Source organism: Excalfactoria chinensis, chromosome 4 (genome assembly GCF_039878825.1).
Source record: "Excalfactoria chinensis isolate bCotChi1 chromosome 4, bCotChi1.hap2, whole genome shotgun sequence".
NCBI lineage: Eukaryota > Metazoa > Chordata > Aves > Galliformes > Phasianidae > Excalfactoria > Excalfactoria chinensis.
Genome location: NC_092828.1, coordinates 57,585,498 through 57,605,316, shown reverse-complemented (window position 1 = coordinate 57,605,316; position 19,819 = coordinate 57,585,498). Strand labels below are relative to the sequence as shown.

At 41.2% G+C, this 19,819-nt stretch overlaps 3 protein-coding genes across 9 annotated transcripts in view; 1 reads left to right on the top strand and 2 right to left on the bottom strand.

Moving 5' to 3' along the window:
• Window positions 1-1,526, bottom strand: part of ANAPC10 (anaphase promoting complex subunit 10) — a 230,615-nt gene extending 229,089 nt beyond the window's left edge. For 2 of the 3 annotated variants that reach the window (XR_011903599.1, XM_072336760.1), the window contains exon 1: window positions 1,099-1,444. The gene's annotated coding sequence lies outside the window, so the exon portion shown is untranslated. The other variant, XM_072336761.1, reaches the window with a different exon arrangement.
• A 12-nt stretch (window positions 1,527-1,538) lies between these two features.
• Window positions 1,539-15,273, top strand: ABCE1 (ATP binding cassette subfamily E member 1). The gene is made up of 18 exons (XM_072336756.1): window positions 1,539-1,688; window positions 5,714-5,874; window positions 6,383-6,468; window positions 7,276-7,373; window positions 7,745-7,862; window positions 9,399-9,536; window positions 9,683-9,752; window positions 10,770-10,866; window positions 11,639-11,728; window positions 12,047-12,168; window positions 12,369-12,590; window positions 12,998-13,057; window positions 13,141-13,199; window positions 13,369-13,479; window positions 13,562-13,704; window positions 13,794-13,916; window positions 14,827-14,938; window positions 15,137-15,273. The coding sequence occupies exons 2-18, from the start codon at window positions 5,772-5,774 to the stop codon at window positions 15,182-15,184; spliced, it is 1,800 nt and encodes a 599-aa protein (XP_072192857.1). The 5' UTR covers window positions 1,539-1,688; window positions 5,714-5,771; the 3' UTR covers window positions 15,185-15,273.
• A 2,640-nt stretch (window positions 15,274-17,913) lies between these two features.
• Window positions 17,914-19,819, bottom strand: part of OTUD4 (OTU deubiquitinase 4) — a 25,836-nt gene continuing 23,930 nt past the window's right edge. For all 5 annotated transcript variants that reach the window (XM_072336752.1, XM_072336753.1, XM_072336751.1 and 2 more), the window contains one exon: window positions 17,914-19,152. In XM_072336752.1, the coding sequence (XP_072192853.1) occupies window positions 17,914-19,152 (1,239 nt within the window). The remainder of the gene's footprint in view (window positions 19,153-19,819) is intronic.

The following is a 19,819-nucleotide window of genomic DNA, read 5'->3' as shown; positions in this document are numbered from 1 at the left end:
TGATGTGCACCGAAAACACTCATAAGGCATTTTACTTACATCACCCTTTTCACATACAATGAATTAGTTTCAGGTTTGTTTGTTAATGTTGTTGTTGTTTGATTTTTTAAAGAAATTATAATAAACCCCGTAAATGTTAGCACTACAACTTCATTTAAATGGAAGCAGGGAAGGGAAGCCTGCACATTCAGAAACCAGAGCGAGTCTGTCCTCCTGGAGATACTTCTTAAAACAAGGAAGGGACAGTTTAAGCAAATTGTGCAGCCCTTATTTAGTAGAGATTAATGCCACATGCATCCAGATGCTACTCCCCTCCACTTCCCTTCACTTGGAATCACTGAGCTGTGACTCCTGTGACGAGCTGATACTGCTCGAGTAATCACACTCAGTTTCACACCTACCCTACTATCACATATAGACCAGGTGCTGTCCTTCATATCATACCTTACTACTTCCTGCAAAATCTCTTAAAAGATTTGTGTACTAAAAACAGGGTTCCAAATGAATTAGCTCCATGCGAGCAGTTACAATAAAACCTACAATTAAATGTAAAGCACCAAAGAGTCAGGGAATTCAACTCAGATTCTAATGACAGCATCCTACACCTAGTGAAGTCAAGGGAAAGTCTTTCAGTATCCCTCCTAGACACGGAATGAGACACTGAATTAACTTGGTGCAGAACTTAGTAGCTGCAGAACTAATACAGATCAGTGAGAACACCAAGATTAGCTACATAAGAAAAGCCCTGAAGCTTAAAACTCTTTGTTGGACACCAGAGATCCGAATTCTGTAGTGCATGTTTGTCTGCACCGATTACTCGCCAATAGCCCTTCCTTCCCCTCACACGCCCCCACCTCCTATTTTTCCCTTTGTAAATAGCGCAGACAGCTTCAAGGCTTCTTTTTGCAGCTGACTCAGCCGAGAGACGGCAGTTCCGACTGCCGGACGCCGCTCGCTCCCCCAGCAGCCCGCAGACGCCGCGTACCCCGCGAAGCAAAGCCCGAGCGAGCTTCCCGAACGGGAAAGCGGGCTTTCGTGCGCTTTCCCGCCCCCTCAGCGACGGAGCTTCGCCGTCCTACCGCGGAGCCGCACCCCCACCTGAGCCTCAGCACCGCAGGAGCAGAAGGGGCCGAGGGGTGCGGGAGTAACCATACGGGGCCGTCACCTCCGGCGGCGGGGCAGTTCCGGGGCGGTCCCGCCGCCGCCCCGGTACCCGGCAGGCGCCCGCCGCCTCAGGGCCGGCTCCGATCGTTCAACGGCCGCGCACGCGCAAAGCTGCGAGCGGCGCGCGAAGCGGTTACAAACACGGGGGCGGGAAACAGGTGCCCGCGTGCCACAGAGGCGTCACGCGCGTCCCGCGCCCGGACGGAGCGGAGGGAGCCGGGCTGCCCCACAGCCGGAGCGCGGGCTCTCCGCTTACGTCACACGGCCCTCCGCCGCGGTCACTTACTGATGACGCCATCAACGGGCGCGTCGCCGCGCCCCTCCTCTTCCCTCCCGACAGGCGCCGCTCTATCCCCGCTCCACTCCCGTCCTTCCTCTTCTCTCTATGGTGCGCGGCGCAGGCCCCGCCCTGCGGGGGAGGCGGCCATCTTGGCCGGGTGGCGGCGGGAGCACGTTGTGCCGGACCGCGCTTGGCGGCTGCGGCGGCCTCTCGGCTCGGTCCGGAAGCGGGCCCCCGTTTCTCGGTAAGCGAGACGAGGAGAGGCGGGAGGGCGGGTCGGCGCCTCTATGCGGAGTTCGGGGAAGCGGCTCGGCCCCCTCCCCTTGCCGATGGCCCGGCTTTCGGAACTGGGCCCGGCCGCAGCCCCTTCCCGTGGCGCCGCGGCTCCCCGTCCGGCCGCGATAGCGGGTCGGGCCTCTCGCCGCGTTTCAGCCGCCCTCCGAGGGAGCGCGCCCGAGGGAGAGCTGAGCCGGGCCGGAAAAGCCGTCCGGTGGGAGGAGGGAGGGCTGCCCGGCGGGGGCTGACGCTGCCGGGGGAGACAGCCGGGCTTTGCCTTAACGTCGGGAAGTTGAGGCGGCGTACAACTGCTTGCTTACGCGGCAGAGAGATCGAGACTCCATTAAAGTCACAATAACTCGATTGCCATCTTGACAAGGTAAAAGGGTTTGGCTGCTCTTCGCAATATGAGTTCTAAAAATCAAAAGAAGGTCATTTCTCCATGGCCGCAGCAGCACTTGCTCTCTGCCGTGCTAATAAATAAATCCCTTCTGTAATTTTCCCACGTGCTGATTGCACTTTCGGGGTTTATGCCTTTTGCTTCGTGCTGAAGGAAAATATTAAAGATGGAGAGATAATGAGCACAGTTCAGCATCAGCTGAGCACACCCACTCGTTGTGCTGCGTCAGTGCATTTGACCATATGCTTTTCATGTTCACGTTGCATTTATTTTCATATTCATGCCGTGCCTTGTGAGCAGTGTGATGCATGAAGTGCAGTCATTAGGCTTGAGGCTTATTAAACCTCTTGGACGGTGTCATCTCCATTTCTAAAATGTCAAAACCTGAAGCATAGGCTGGTTTGTAATAGCATACCTTGTTGGTACTTGTGCCATTTAGGACTGCTTCTGCTTTCACACTAGCAAACACAGTGATCCCACATATGCAGACTCTTTATTTTTAATTTGCTACTTTGTACATGTACGTGTACTTTGTTTGTCTTCTTGTGGAGACACTGAACGTGGTCCATTAGCAGCGAGTCAAGAAAGAATTCTTGAGGCTCGTTACTTCCAAGGGAAAGTGTGAATGCTGCTCATCCTCATTTCTTTCCACCGCGTTTAGTTTACATGCGATGCAATATAATTTCATGTAAATATTAACTGTGGTTTTTTTCTGCAAAGTAGCTGAAGTATGACCCAATTCTGAGCACAGATCTCTCCTTTGTAGCATTTAATTGAATCAGCTGTAGTTATCTTTCTGTCTTCATTTGTAACTTTTATTAGTGCTTGTATGTTTTGTGTAATTCAAAGCAATTACAAATCGTTCTGTCATTCTAGCATGATAGCTCTATTATGAGTAATGCCTGGGACAGAAGAAATAAATAATGGTGTGTATCAAAGAGCATAGGAACATTGACTTGAAAAGCTTGTGATAACATTTTCTGTGTCTTAGTTTTAGATACATTTGTGGTATGTAACAAAACTGGACTTAGTGAGCAGCACGTGGCTTCAATAAATGATACTGGCAAGGTGTTGAAAGCTTTTTTTGTTAGTCCTTGTTACTCTTCCTCATTCTTTCACCTGCATCTTCAGTCCATAGTTTGGCAAAAATTACTGATCCAAAATAACATACCACTCTATAGTTACTAGGAGATGAATGTCTTTGTGCTCTGTCTTCAGTTCAGTTCTGTTCTCAATTGGGAAAGCAGAAATACAGATCTGAACTTAAGTGCCTCCTGCTGACCATACCTAGCAATGAATGCTGTGCTACACTCTACCGTATGCACTCTGTATTCATTGCTGACTTTTGTTTCAGAGTTCACTGCTTGCACCTTGAAATCAGACAGTCCCGTTTGATGCATTGAACTAAATACTGCTGAGGTAGTGGCATATGAATGTGTAACTTGAGTTCAGTCTGGTTTTGGACACTTATTTAATCTGCTCTAAACTATCAGTTTGAGTAGAATTGTCATTTTTCTCTCCAGTGGGTAGCAATCATTGTAGACATCAGGACAGTTCTGGAGATGTTGTGGAAGTGACAGATATTACATTCTGAAATCTCTGGAGAGTTTTGAATAGTACTCCATCATGTAGATGGGAGCAGGCATGCCTGATCCTACATTGCCATACTGGCTTTGTAGTTGTATTTCTCCCTCCCACCCCAGTACTCTTTAAAGGCTTGGTGCGTTTACGTTTCTGACTTTGAGACAATTCAAAACTCTTCACTACAGGTGGTTATTGTCACATATCGTGGCATTAGAAGAAAAAGAATTGTCAGGCTGTTGGAAGAACCAAAGTCTGATTCAACAATGGATGGGCTGTTTAGACTTCAGTGTAATTTTCCCACCAAGATTAGAATCATAGAATGGCCGGGGTTGAAAAGGACCACAATGATCATGTAGTTTCAACCCCCTGCCGTGTGCAGGGTCGCCAACCACCAGACCAGGCTGCCCAGAGCCACATCCAGCCTGGCCTTGAATGCCTGCAGGGATGGGGCATCCACAGCCTCCTTGGGCAACCTGTTCCAGTGCTTCACCACCCTCTGTGTGAAAAATTAGGTGGAAAACTTGTTGAAGTAAATGGCATAAACTAAGTGTTTGAAGCCATTTTGGAGTCGTCCTTTATAGGGACTCACTCCTTTCTCCTCCTTTGTTGCTAAATTTAAGCTAAGCAGCAGACTGGAAAGGTGGAAAGTGAAGTGAGTCTGTCTGACCTGCTAATCTGTATTGCTCAGACTCAAACCTCTACCACAGGTTAGGGAGGTTGGGCAGGGAAAGCCAGCTCCTGAACTACAGTGCTTTGTCTGTTGGAGCTTGCTCTTATAACCTATAGAAATAGCTCGTATGTGTGGTTAGAGATAAGGTGACTAGTGAGGAAAGCCCTGCCCAGAAGGTAGGCAGTGTGGTCTCCATTGTCTCAGTCGCCTAGAAAATTGTCAAACATCCGTAGAGTTTTTAGTAATCAACTTCATGTTTCTTGTTTTTTTATGCAAGAGAAATGTAATAAAGTCAAATTTGCAAACCCTTTGTTCCATGTCTACCACTGTACGTATCAGCCACTAGACGACGGAGTGAGCTTTATAAGTATTTTTTAACCATGCAGTTGTTAATAGCATAAGTGATGTCATTAAGATTTACTTTTTGGCTCTTAAAATATTAAAGAAAAAATAGAGACATTGAAATAAGCAACAGCCACAAGAAGGTTGGAGGCGTGACTAAACGATCGCACTCATTTGTATCTGATGTGAATATCTTTAGTCATTAAAATACTTTGGGAATTCAAAACAGGAATAAGGCTACCACTTCTGAAAGGAAGCACCAAAAATATTGGTGGTAATAATGGACTTAAAGATTCAGTAACATCTTAATCTCTTATCTCTGCTCTGTGCAAGGTGCCAGTCTCTTCCGTTCTTTCATATTAACAGTATCTGTAGGATTCTTTCTAACTGAAGCTCACAGAGAAGTTATATACAGGGTTAAAAATGTGCCATGCACCTATTTTATTCTTGCTTTCTTTAGGAGGCTGAAACTCTTAACTTTTCACTATATAAAAGTAGTAAATAGCCTGCAAAGCTTTAGTTTGGTGGGTCAAAGATGTGCTGGACATCCAATAGAGGACAGTTCTTTTCATAAGAAGTATTGAAGTCCTTTTCTTGGAAGGAAATCTGTGTGCAGGTTGTGTGGAAGTTAGAATTATTTCAGGAGTCCTTCAAGCTGCTGACACAGAAAGCACAGGATATTTAGTTCTTACTGTTATATCCTTTTCTAGGAAGTAAATGCATTCTCAGATATAATTGCAGTTTTATTTTACAATCAAGAAATTGGAGAGGAATAGTAATTTTAAGTATTAAAATGAAGCCATTACATCCACATTCTTTCCACTTGCATCTGAGTGTATTTGCCCTGATTGCTGTCTGTTTTTAAAGGTGGTGAAAAAAATATACTTTGCTTTTTTCCTCTCTGAATCCTGCTAGTAAGAACTTCAGATACGTACTGTCTGCACTGCGCTGTCAGTAATTATTATGTTCTGTCTGGCTTTTGTTTTCTTTCCTTAAGATCTGGAAGACAGATTGCCCTCCTAATTGGTGAATGCTGTAACCATAAACCGTGCATTATGGCAGACAAATTGACAAGAATTGCTATTGTCAACCATGACAAGTGTAAGCCAAAGAAATGCCGTCAGGAATGCAAGAAGAGTTGTCCTGTGGTTCGAATGGGTAAGAGATGTATCTTAACAAAGTATTTAAGCACTCTGAGAAGTTTGAAGTTCTGTGAGAATGAGCTGGGGTGTTCGCCTTTTTGTTCTTACTTTGCTTTATAAAGACTGTAAAAGTTGAACGTTCATCATTGAAAGTGTGAGCAATTCATGCAGTTTTTGAGGCCTTTGGATGATTTGAAGCTGCTGTGGCTCTTGGCAGGATCATGTCACTGACTCGCTTGGGTTGGAAGGGATCTTAGAGATCATTCACTTCCAACCCTTTCCATGAGCAGGGACACCTCTTGCTAGATGTGGTTGTCCAGGGCCCCTTCCAGCCTGGCTTTGAGCACTTCCAGAGATGGGTCATCCACAGCTTCTCAGGGCAACCTCGTCCAGTGCCTTACCATCCTCACCATGAAGGATTTCTTCCTGATATTTGACTACATGTTCTTTGGAATTTAGTAGTACAAGCAAGAAGTAGGATATGTCAGAAACTTTCTTGAATGAATGTTATTCTTTATCACCAGGAAAACTTTGCATAGAAGTCACATCACAGAGCAAAATAGCATGGATCTCTGAAACACTTTGTATTGGTTGTGGGATTTGCATCAAGGTAAAAGTTTATCTGCTTTCTATGAAGTGATAATATTATTATGCTAATATTACACTGTATTACTATGCAGGCAGTAACTTCACAAAGTAATTTTGGTTCCCTGAATAATCAGACCTTGTTAACTGTTATTGTTAAAATTAAGGAACGTACTCTGATAGGTCACTGAACTGGGGATGTAGGTTGTATCGTTTTGTTTATAACTTCGTTTTGGGGTGGTTGGGGGTTCGGCTGGTTGACTGGCTGGTTTTGGTGGTGGTTTATTTATGTTTCTGGTAGTTGGGTTTTCTGTGGGTTTTTTTCCCTTTTGTTGCTGTTGTGTGTCTTGCTGGGTTGTTTTGGTAGAAGCCAAACAATAAAAAATGCTTTTGTTAGAGAGCTATGGCATATACCCTGTTTGACTTTGACATTGACTGACAGTCTGCATTGCTGCTTTAATTTGAAAAGCCTTTCTTTGGAGAAAGTTGTCCAAATAAATGACAGTGAAGTAGTTTTTTCACAGAATATCCCAAGTCGGAAGGGACTGACAGGGATCACTGAGTCCAACTCCTGACTGTAATATAACAGTCTGTAAACTCCAGTCATTAAACTGCTGAATTAAAGTCATTCACATAGCCCGCAAATGGTTTGGTGTATTTTACTAATAAGCAAAAGCAATCTTTAACTGGTACAATGTAGCCATTCTTCTTGTTGTGAAAGTTCTTTTTTGAGGAAAAAGTATTGAAGCATGCAGTACCAAAAATAAGAATTCTGTCAGTAAAGTGTTGGTGTGCACAAGTAATATAATACAGAAATATGTTTACATCACAGAAATGTCCTTTTGGAGCCTTGTCAATTGTTAACCTACCGAGCAACCTGGAGAAAGAAACAACACACAGATACTGTGCCAACGCCTTCAAACTTCACAGGTATTTTGTTTTCCAGATCAGTGGAAAGGACAAAACTTTTCCAGATTCAGTTAGACTAAACTAGGAGTTCATGTCCAGCTGTTCACGGTTATTGGCTCAGTAGCTTCGTTTTTGAGTGCTAATGACTGGTTTTCTTATTTAAAAGTACTGTAGTGAAATTTGATGTACGTGCTTGTTTTACAGAACAAATCTTGCCAATTAGCAACCAGGCTGTTCTTAATTTTTGCTGCATCATGTATTGTCAGATTAACAGTGTAGGTTTAAATAATCAGCAGGTCTGAAAACAGGTTGTAACATTTACTTCGCTTCTAAATCTCTGTGTGTGTCAGCATTAAATCAATGTAACCCAGAGTTATTGATGTCGCATGCAGGTTGCCTATCCCTCGTCCAGGTGAAGTCCTGGGTCTGGTTGGAACCAATGGTATTGGAAAATCAACTGCCTTGAAAATTCTAGCAGGAAAGCAGAAGCCAAATCTTGGAAAATATGATGTATGTATCTGCAATAACATAGAGCTGGCATTATAGATAGCTGCGGTTATACAATTTCAGCTAATGTTCCTCAATAGGGATGTGGTAGAATTTGGAAGGACAGTAGTGCTAAACTCTTTACAGCGAAAGGATCCAACTCTGCCCAGAAACGAGAGTAGAAGGATGTTTATTACTGCACCGTGTCATCTTTAGGTTTTTGTTTTTTTTCTTTGATTCTTTTGAAGATTTCTTATAACAAAAAATGTGGTTATCATTAGTTGTTGTTGAAGATGTTTCCAGCTGTACGCTTCAATACTATGCTCTGCAAATCCTTAGTTTCTTCATGTTGCCAAATCCTGTAGGCATTTGGACAGTCTGCTGTCCGCAAGCGGCCAGCCAGGAAGATAATTTAACTAACAGTGCACCAAAAAAATGGTCTTATAGAAAAGGCAATCACTGCTGTGACTCTTCTTATCCCATAGTATTTCAGTTATCACCTTCCCACGTTTACATCACCTTGTGATGTATATTGAACCTCTATTCGTATGTTTCTTTATCTGAAAGAATATCATTTTAATTATCCATTTTATGGCTGCCACTTAAAACAACAAAGAAGTACTAACTTCCCAGCTGTATCTTGCATCCTTATTTAAGTTTGGTTTATATTACTTTGTGGACTTCTTGTTTCAGGTGGTAGTATTGCAGAAACAGCAAAACTTTTTACTCTTTTGAAAGTACTTAGTTGAATTGTCATGTTTCCAAAGCCAGACTTTCCTGTGAAGAGCCAAATCATTATGACCACAGAAACGTGGTATGAATTCAATCCTTTTTTGCTGCTTCTGCTCTAAAATTTAGGGAGCATTTCCTCTGCGTGTATTTGCTTGGTTTGGAAGTACAGTCATGTTACTCTGCACTGTGTTAACCATCAAAATAATTAATTTGGCATTATTGAAAGTAGTAATGCTGTGCAAAATTAGACTGTACAGGTTGAGTTTTTTCCCTTGGGTGATTGCTCTGAATAGTTTTGTTCTGTTTATTATCTGAGGTGCTGCGTTTCTCTTGGTTTTTCCTTTTTCCTCTTCCTTGGAAGTGTTGTCTGCAAGCAGAGGAAGGTGATCAGTTTTTATTGCGTCTTCTGTGCGAGCTGATGTTATCAGTCTAGCCCCTTTCCTTTGGGTTAGCAGCGTCAGGTAGCTAATACATTCATTTACAGTAATCCACACCGTCATTTTGTCCTGTGACGTAGTTTTACTCACACGGTGTCTTAACTGTCCAGGTGCAAACTGTGAGGTGCTTTTCTTGCAAGAGCTACTGGCAGTGCACCGTTATGAGTCTCAACTCCGCTGCATTTTGCAATTGGTTTGTGTTGTTCTTAACAGCAACTCTGTAGAGGCAACAAAACAATTTCGGGACTAGCTTTTATCCAGGTTTTGTTTCTTTCCATCTTGCAAGCATATTCAATTTGCTGTGTTAGTTGGCATTTTAAAATCATAAAATACCCTAAAATACCCCCATCAGAAATGTTTTAAGTAAACGTGGCCTTTAATTCTGTCACAGGATCCACCGGACTGGCAAGAAATTTTGACTTATTTCCGAGGTTCTGAATTACAAAATTACTTCACCAAGATCCTGGAAGATGATCTAAAGGCCATCATTAAGCCTCAGTATGTGGACCAGATCCCTAAAGCCGCAAAGGTAAGAATTGTATTAGTTAATGGAAAATTAGGAGCTTCTCTTGATATGCTTCTTTTTATTTTTGTTAAGATGAAAAACTCGCTACTGTCTGCAATAATTAATCGTGGTGTAGCATTGTTAGGTAATCTGTACTGCTTATCTCTTAGGGAACGGTGGGATCAATTCTGGATAGAAAGGATGAAACCAAGACACAAACTGTTGTATGTCAGCAGCTTGGTAAGTCATTTTGCAAAATCAGTGTTTACTGGAAAAAAAATGTGATGATTTAAATTCTATCATCTTTATAAAAAATAAATATCTAAAATGTAAAGGTACTTTGGTAGAAAGCTTATGTCTCGCTGTAAGTACTACCTGAATCAGTGCCAATAATACTTGAGTGTCAAAGGGAAACTAATGGTACATTCTAATTAACAGAATCAAATGCAGTTTCTCTTTCATGGCAGAAGATGTTTATTTTAAAACTGGAAAAATTCCAGTTACCATCTGCTGTTCTTGCTTACTTAGAACTCAATCAAAATCTCAGCATCTCCTATGGTGAGAAGTATCGCATGTGAAAAATACTATGCGGGCATGTAAAAATTCTTGTGGAGAAAGCTGTGTGTGAGTAATTCCATTGGGAGTAATATACTGATTTCTTATTAATGACATTATTCTCAGGACATCTGCGTAGTCCAGCCTCAGTAATTTTTGTACATGTTTTAAATTCAGTTGCCAACTAAACCGAGGTGCTAATTTAGGTGTTGCAAAACTAAGATCAAGATTCTTCTTGGTAGACCTGGGTAGTGAAGGTGGGCAAGTTGTACCACCAGAAGTGTGGTCTGTGAAAAGAAAACAACTGGCTTTACCCATTCATTGTAATGTTTGGAGGACTGGACTGTCCTGCATCTAAGAGCTTTTCAATAAAGTCTCACAAGAAAGGATTTTAAAAACACTCTACTTTCTTCTTAGAGCCAGAAATCTTCAGTAAATAGATGGTAGAAAAGCAAACAGGAATGTGATCTTTATGCCTGTTAGGAAGCAGCCATACAAATTAATCAGTTAATGTTGCAGGGAAGTTGTAACTTGCTGTGACTCCTCTGAACAGCGTTATGATGATTCTGTATAAACTTACTTTGCTTCTCTCTGTTTTTTTCCTCTGTGTAGGATGTCCGCTGTGATTGTACATGTTTACATAGGTAATAAGCGTATGAATTGTTTGGTGTAACATATCTAAAATTAGACTCTTATTTGCAGACTTAACCCATCTGAAAGAAAGAAATGTTGAGGACCTTTCAGGAGGAGAGCTTCAGAGATTTGCTTGTGCAGTTGTTTGCATTCAGAAGGCTGATATGTATGTTTAATTTACTTCTGTTACACATTGCTTCTACTAACCTGTCTCAGAGTGTGGTCCTTGAATGCATATGTACTGCAAGAAACATTTGATCAAAAGACTGATTTTTTACGCTTTGGCCAATCTGGCAGCTTGGATCTATTTTTCTTTCACGTGCAGTGTGGTTTTTGTTTTGTTTTTGTCTGGCCAGAAATACCTAGTTCTGGAGAGGCAGCTGTTTGTCAGTGTGCCTCACTTCATCATCTTTGAGTTGCAAGTGGACAGAAATGAGATCCTTCCCCATTTTTGGGAACTTGTTTCCCTCTTCTCTGTATTGCAACCAGGAAATCTAGGCTATCTCTAGTCTGTGCTGTTACTTGACTCCTTGGATCAAGAAAGCAAGATTATAAGACTGCATTTTCATTATTGTCTTTTATTTCATTGTTATTTTGGTTTGTCCTTTGGGGAGATGATGTCTTTCTTTCAGTCTCCTATAACTTGTGGATTTGTACTTCCTCTTAAATATAAGATGACTCAGAACTGAGTGCATGGGATTCCTCACTGATGGGTGACTTCTTGGAACGTAACTTTTTGAGAGCTTTAACAGTTTCATGTTATACTAACCAAAGATTGAAGGCGAGTGCCAGTAAATAAGTTTCATATTTACTCTCCCTCAATACAAGTAATGGTAAATTTTTATTTCTGTATGTTTAGTGGTTGAAATGCCAGTTCTACATTAGAATATGTCAAAAGCTTTCCTTCTCTAAGATGTTATTCTTTCTTTTGGGGTTAGCTTCATGTTTGATGAACCTTCGAGCTATCTAGATGTCAAGCAGCGCTTGAAAGCTGCCATTACTATTCGATCCCTAATAAACCCTGACAGGTAAGTAACTTTGAGATGTTCTTCTAGTCCGTAATAGTCAACTGTACAGAGGTTTAATAAAAAGAAGTCAGTCCATCTCCCTCAAAGTGCAGACTTCTCAGTATGGGACATTAATGGAGGTTTAAAATATTCCAAGCCATTAATATCTTATTCTTTCACACATTGGAAACATCCTGTAGTTTCTGTAGTTAATATTTCAGTGTTGGGGAGCATTTTGTAACATAAGTACGTGAAAATATAGATAGCTTATGTGTATGCAAGATGATGTAAGTGTGTTCGGGGCTGAAGTATAAAACTCTCTCTGACTGTATTTTTCAGGTACATTATTGTTGTAGAGCATGATCTGAGCGTGTTAGATTATCTCTCTGACTTTATCTGCTGCCTGTATGGCGTGCCAAGCGCTTACGGTGTTGTCACTATGCCTTTCAGCGTCAGAGAAGGTAATTCTTGCCATACCTTACTTTTTAAGCCTACAAAAAATTCTGTGGAAGAAGAAATATCAAAGAAAACGCTGGGAGTTCATAATGTGAATGTTTGTTCTTGCTGTTATGTAACATTTTGGCAACTAAAAAAATTGCTATTCAATACAGAAGTTCACTTTGTTTGTTAGGCATTTTTAATTCCTTTTCTCTCTTGTTAGGCATAAACATCTTTTTAGATGGCTATGTTCCTACTGAAAACCTGAGGTTTCGAGATGCATCTCTGGTATTCAAAGTGGCTGAAACAGCTAATGAAGAAGAGGTTAAAAAGATGTGTATGTACAAATATCCAGGAATGAAGAAAAAGATGGGAGAATTTGAACTATCCATCGTAGCTGGAGAGTTTACGGATTCTGAAATCATGGTGATGTTAGGGGAAAATGGTAAGTGGAATTCTTGTTAGAAATGATCCCAACAACCCTTTGTCCCTAAAGCCTTTCTGGATTCAGGGGGCCAGGCTGCTAAATGAATGCTCTTAGGTCAAGCCGAATGCTCATTTCCTACTGAAGATGTTGCACCATGAGCTTGCTGTATAAATAGTGGGAGCTTGAAGTTACTGAATGTGAAGAATACCATTATTTTATTTGCTATTCCATTTTAAGAACTCAAATAGGCAGGATCATTATTGAGCTGGCAAGCTTAGCCATACATCTAGACTGCTGTAGCTTTAAATGTCTTTTTGATTTGGAAACCAATCAACCCAGTCTTTATTTTGTTGTACCACTGACTTTACTAGAAGTCCAACTTAGATATACTTGAGGCTTTTTTAGTAACTTGTATCTTGTTTTAGGAACTGGCAAAACTACGTTTATCCGAATGCTTGCAGGAAGACTCACACCTGATGAAGGAGGTATGGCTGAATACATCAGTTGAAACTGTGTTGAAGATATGCGAACAGCTCTCGTTTTCATGATCAACTTTATCTTTTTGTAGGTGAGGTCCCAATTCTAAATGTCAGCTACAAGCCACAGAAGATCAGTCCTAAATCCACGGTATGTTTAACTCTTAACTTATTAAGTATTGTGCTCACTGCAAAAAGCGTGTTCTTAGTATACAGGTAGAATTTGTCAACGCCCAGAATAGAATTAAAAGAGCATTTTGTTTTTAATTATTTTCTTATAGGAGATGTAAAACTGAGTGACAGAATTTTTCTTTTGATAGGGAAGTGTTCGTCAGCTACTGCACGAGAAGATAAGAGACGCCTATACCCATCCCCAGTTTGTAACTGACGTAATGAAACCTCTTCAAATAGAAAACATCATTGACCAAGAGGTATTAACGTCCTGAGAGAATACTGTGATTTTTAAGCATTACAGAAGAAATGTGGCTCACTTTTCTCTCCTCCCCTTACTAGGTTCAGACATTGTCTGGTGGTGAGTTGCAGCGCGTTGCGTTAGCGCTTTGTCTTGGTAAGCCTGCAGATGTCTACCTAATTGATGAACCTTCAGCATATTTGGACTCCGAACAACGTCTGATGGCTGCTAGAGTCATGAAACGGTAAAGTGAAGGCAGTGGGAAAAAATGCTTCACATTTTCAGTAGTTCTACAGTAAATTTCAATTCAGATCTCTCTCAATTCTATTCCAGTTTCATTCTCCATGCTAAAAAAACAGCTTTTGTGGTAGAACATGACTTTATCATGGCTACGTATCTTGCTGATCGGGTGATTGTTTTTGATGGTGTTCCTTCCAAGAACACGGTTGCAAACAGGTAAGAAGCACATTTGGTACACAAGATGACAAAACAAAAATGCATTGTATATAAATATATATAAATATATATATAAATAAATATAATAAATATATAAATATAATAAATAATAAAAATAATATATATAATATATATAAAATATAATACATATAATATTATATATATTATATATATATATAACCTCCAGGTGCATTAAAGGAAAACTGTGACCTAGGGCTGGTTTTGGCACCTATACTGGGGGAAGTGCAAGTCTTGACAACAACATAGCATCTGTGGTTTGCACATGATAAAGTATAAAGCCGTTTTTTTGGGATTTCTGTACTTTTGTTCCAATAAATAATTAATTTCATAAAAACTATGGAAACTTTGAACAACAACCATATTGGAAATCACAGTTGTAGAGCACTGTAATTAGGAAGTAGTTAACAGGAGCTAGCTGCAGTAAGCACATCTGTCTCTGTGTGTGCTAGCTAGCTTGTTTGTGATGGCCATGTTTGGCTGAATTAAGAAAAAAACCCACCTAATTGCATGTCTGCTTCTCAGTGTTACGTGATGCCTTTTTGATGCATTTTTTTTTCAATATATAAATGCCTTATGTGCCAACTCACACAGAATTATATTTATCAAGTAAGAAGAATGCAGAGGTAGCAAGGTGGAGGCTTCTAGTGACATGCAGAGATACTGCTGAAATATGTGAAAGTTATAACTTCTTTAGACATCGCTTAACCAAAAACATTGCACATCCTGCTCTGTCCAGTACCTGCTCCCAGCTGTGTTACTGGACCTAAATGAGCTCAGGCTAGAAATCAAAGCTCTCTGTTGTCTGGCATAGCAGTCAGTACAGGTGTGGAACAGCTGATAATTTAGCTGGAAATAATGCGCCATCTCTAACATTCACCTCTCTTAACAGTCCTCAGACTCTCTTGGCTGGAATGAATAAGTTTTTATCTCAACTTGAAATCACTTTCAGACGGGATCCTAACAACTACAGACCAAGAATAAACAAACTCAATTCAATCAAGGTAAGAAGCACCTTTACAGTGATGAAGCCATGACTGTTTCATGTAAACCTGGGATTTAAAATAAGGAACAGAATGAGTGCTGGTGTGCAAGTCTTGCTGTGCTGGAAAATGAAGGAACTGAGCTAACTGTTTTAATTTCAGCTGTGTTCAAATCTGCCAAAGACTTTTAGTAACACTGACCTTTTTTCTCTTCCCAAGGATGTGGAACAAAAGAAGAGTGGAAACTACTTTTTCTTGGATGACTAAATGTTGAATCTGAGCATCTTTTGTAACTGGCCCCTAGAAATGCATATTCAAATCAAATACTGATGGAGAAGAAGGCTCAAGTTTTAGAACACTTCATTTTTTGGAGCTTAAACCTGTGCTGTGTAACATCTGAGACCAATAGCAGTGTAAAATCTAGGCTGAGGAAAACTGCCACTTTCTATATTTTGGTGACACAGCCCTATTTGCAGTGTTACACTAATTCCAAACAGATCATCTTCAAATTGTACAAAGGAGTCTCCAGCTTTTTCCAGATTTCCAGGAGGTTTTCGATTCCATTTATTCTACTGACACGCAGGTGCTCACTGGATTTCAGAATTTTGTAAAATCATTGAAGCTTTTCTGTACGAGATGGAGACTTACCGAGAATGTCAAGATACAGAAGATCCTCTTGTTTTAAAAAGGCTGAATCTCTCTGTATGAGGGTTTCATAAATAAATATCCTCCAAACTTACAGTTCTTCTGTGATACAGTACAACAATTCTCACGGAGCAATGTCTGTTTGGTTATAGGATGTCACTCACACCTTTATCACATTACTAAAAGAAAGAAACAAAAGACAGAGTACCAACTACCTTTAACAGTATAAAGGAGGACATTAAGAAGTCCTCAGTCCTTATGCATCTTCTCAGACCCAGGTACAAGAGAATAAACAAATAAAGCCTCAAAGAAAACACTAAAATCCTGTGAAGCTTCTGTAACTTAAACTTGCCTAAGTGAAGGAAGATTCCTGGCTGGCTTCATTTTCCAGCTGCTTTGCTTTATACACACTGCAGTAGAGGAAGAAGTAGGTTTTCTGAGTAATAAAATGTTTCCAAAGTAGTAATGTCAGCTGAACCTTCCTTGACTGTGCTGCAGTACAGTTACATGGAGCTGAAGAGTATATGTGTGTAGAAGCTTGTGACAAAATAGTCATTTTATGTAAGAGGGTGGGTAGGGCAGCTCATACATTGGCACAGCGTACCTCAGATTTACCAAGTTTAAGAAGCTGAACAAAGTATGGGTTCAGCTTTATATGCAACAGAGCATACCTTGTTGTTCAGAGGTTGAACAGCACTATAATGAACTCAGTGGTTACATCCCCCCATACTTGCTATGTTCTCAACTTCAAATCCTGACTGGGTTACAAAACAAAGCCCCCCCAGCACACTCACTACTGTTTCAGACAGGAACAGAAATGCAGTTTATGTGCTTTTTAGATCAGTTTTCCAGCTTGCCTCCATACTGCCTGCTGAGTACATACATACAGTCCCGCTGCTATTTACAGGTAGTTCTGTCAGCAGAACTAAACCACACATCTAATAATATTGCAACAATTTTGAATACATAAATATATTTAGAAAGAAGTTGAAAACACAAACATTTATTTATTTCAATTAGGAGTTTTATACATCACATGCATCTGGAAAGAAATCATAACTATCACGCAGGCTTCCTGATGAAGGGTGTGCAATCACCTCTGATGCTAATATTTACAGAGATATAAAAATATACACAACACTTAATTTTACAGAGCAGAGCTGAGTGAACACTGCACACTGCACTCTAAGTTTGGAGAACGAAAAGTCCCAACTGGAAGAGCAACAGCAACACTGCAAGAGATCGTTACAGGGGTCTGAAAAAACAGCATCAGATCTCCGATACAGTGTGAAAATATAAGGCAGAAGCCATTATCTTCTGAAGTCTGGGGAAGAGCAGAACGCAGAATGTCCATCTTGCTTTTACAAAGTAGTTCCAACAGTGAGTTGTACATGCAAAACACACATTTGCATCAACAGTGCAATAACAAAAAGAATACTGAACAGTAGCTCAACCATACAAACCTAAAGAAAAGTAACGTACTTTTATGCATCTCTTCTCACAAAATATCTAGGATTTGTCAGTGCATTAGTGTTAAAGTGGCATTAAAAAACTTCTGCTACTGTAACAGATGCAGAATTATCTTGGAAATGCATAGCATCTACATTGTATTGTCTCTGTACTTGTTGAGTTGGCATAGGCACCATTCTACTCACACCAGCATCAATAATTCTTGGTGGAAACAGCCATTCTTACCAAATCATACACAGCTACTCCTGACTGCTCGTTTCTGATTTCCTCAAATAAATGCTTTTTCAGATTCAAAAATATACCCTATGAATATTAAAAGAGCTATATACAACATACCTAAGACACTGTCTGTTAGCTGGCTGCCATACACGTAACACACAGAAGAGAAACATTCAAGTTTGACAGATTTTTTGAGATGAAAGGCCTTTGGGTTGGAAGCATATCAAAGACAACAGTGCAGTAGGCTGAGAATCCCTTTAGCTCAGTTCAGAACTAAGGCATTGTATGTTAAAATATATTTGGTGCAATGTTACCGTCAATTTGAGAATCGAGATCACATCAAATGCTGTAATTTGTCACCCTAGTAAACATCTATCTCCATCTTACGTCACAAACTCAAACCTTTGTGGAAGAAATTCAAACACTAAACCTAGATTGGTTTTTTTTCTAATCTGACATTGAGGAAAAAAAAAAAATCACTAAGCCAACCAAAGCGCAGTCTCCACTAAACAAAATGATAGGAGCTCCAATTCTCATCATAGTCTTTACTCACCAAAATTTCATTATATCCTTGGGCTTTTAACTAAAGGGAACTACTAAGGTCTTAGACTTCTACCTCAAATTACCTTTTGCATCTGAAGGCTTTCAATTATCCATTCATTCTATGCTTGATGTCCCCTCTGATTATCTCCCAGTGCTGCTCTTCTCCTGTCATTCCTGTATGGCCTACCTCTAAAGTTTCGCTGGTACTGGTTGCCTTCATCTCTGCTTCTGCCGGGCGGTCCTTTCCAAGCTTCCTCATTTCTTGGGAACTGGTATCCTCCCCTACTAGAATAACCCCATTCCATTCTCGGCCTTCTGCCTCCTCCGTAAGTCTGGTTATAAAACTGCTTGGATCTACCGCTTCTCAACATATCAGAAACTTCATTCTCATCTTCAGAGCTCTCTTCCCTCATTCTGTGTGCCCTGTTTTCTGTCTGTAGATTATCGGCACCCTTGGAATCTCTAACTTTATCAGTCTTATCCTTACGACTGTGAACAGTATTTTTCAGTTCATTTTTTGGTGGTTCTGCCAACAGCAGCGTGGTGTTGGGCACCGCCATCTGCCTCTCAACCCCCTGTACTTGCGTAGAGCGATTTTGCAGCCCTGTTGTTGCCTGCTTAGCGGGAGAGGCTGAAGTACAAGTCTGCTCCAACTGAGGTGCTCTAGCTGAAGTTTCTTTGGGGGCACCGCATTCAGTGCTCGCACCAGCCACAGGAAACAGTATGGTGTTTGAGCTACTGCTGCTGTTAGTCTTCTGAAGCTGTTCTACACAGTTTAGTGCAGGAACTGGAGCACTGCATTCTTTAGCCACATATGCAGATGTGCTCGTTGTTGCCTCTTTGTCCTCAGGTGCCATGACAACATTAGGTCTTGCTACTGAATTTTCAATGAAGCCCTGAACTGGATACCCATACCAGAAGTGAGGAAAGAAAGGAGGCGCTATTGGAACAGCACCTAGAAAGTGACCGTGTCCAAAAGATGGTTGTGGGAATAAATTTTTCCCCCTCATGGGCTCTTCGTAGTTTGCATGAAGGGCTTGCACTGAATTGTCCGATTCAACGCGGAGCTGTCCTTGACTTTCTGACACCTGAGCTGCAGGTACAATCAGTGGCAGTGATGGCGACCTGCTGTCAACCTGTGGCATTTGACCATTCGATCTGGTCTCACTCTGAATAGCAAAGTGCCTGTTTGGTTGCACAGTCTCATTTTCAATCTGCGTCGGTGGAGCCTCCTGGAACCAGGGATTGTGAGGATACACGGGGAGGGACATGTTTGGGTACATCCGACAAGCAGCTAAATAGGCCTGGTGCAGAGGGTACAGGTAAGAATGAGGTGCCCACATGGGACAACTGTATGCCTGCAAGACAAGAAGAAACAAGAACTTGGTCTTTTGAATGTGTAGCCAGACAAGCAGCACACAGGTCATTTATCATTATGAAACAGATTTTACTTCTAGTGACTGCTCTTAGTTCTTAAGAATTTCTGGGCTTTCAGCACGATGTTCTCTACCACCATACAAAGCTGCTGTTGGCACAAGAAGAAAACACTGGATGGAGCAGGTAGGGGGTAGAGTCCAAAATCTGGCACAATCTAGTTTGTGCTATCTGTAGAAACAGTCCCTGGAGCAAACTGTCCTGAAAGCCTACCCAGACCCCTTTTATAGGAATTAGTCTGCACCAGCAGCTGGAAGGGTGTAGGCATCAGGACGACCTGGAAAGCGGTTGCCAGGCCTATTGTTCTATTTGGTCACTGAAGATTAGAACCATTAATCACAGTACTTTGACCAGTAGATGGTGCTGAAAGCCCAAAATGACAGGTTATATCCTAAATAATACAAAGCACAGTCCCAAAGAGACATAGGTTTCAAAAACAAACTGCTATAACACTTTAAATACACTGCAGTGGCACTAACGACTTAGGCATTCTCCAGTGAACAAAAAGACCTGCATTGGGTACGTGGCTATCAAGTCTGTATTTACTTGGTAACTTGTGCTAAACATCACCCTTAACCTGAGCAGGTGACA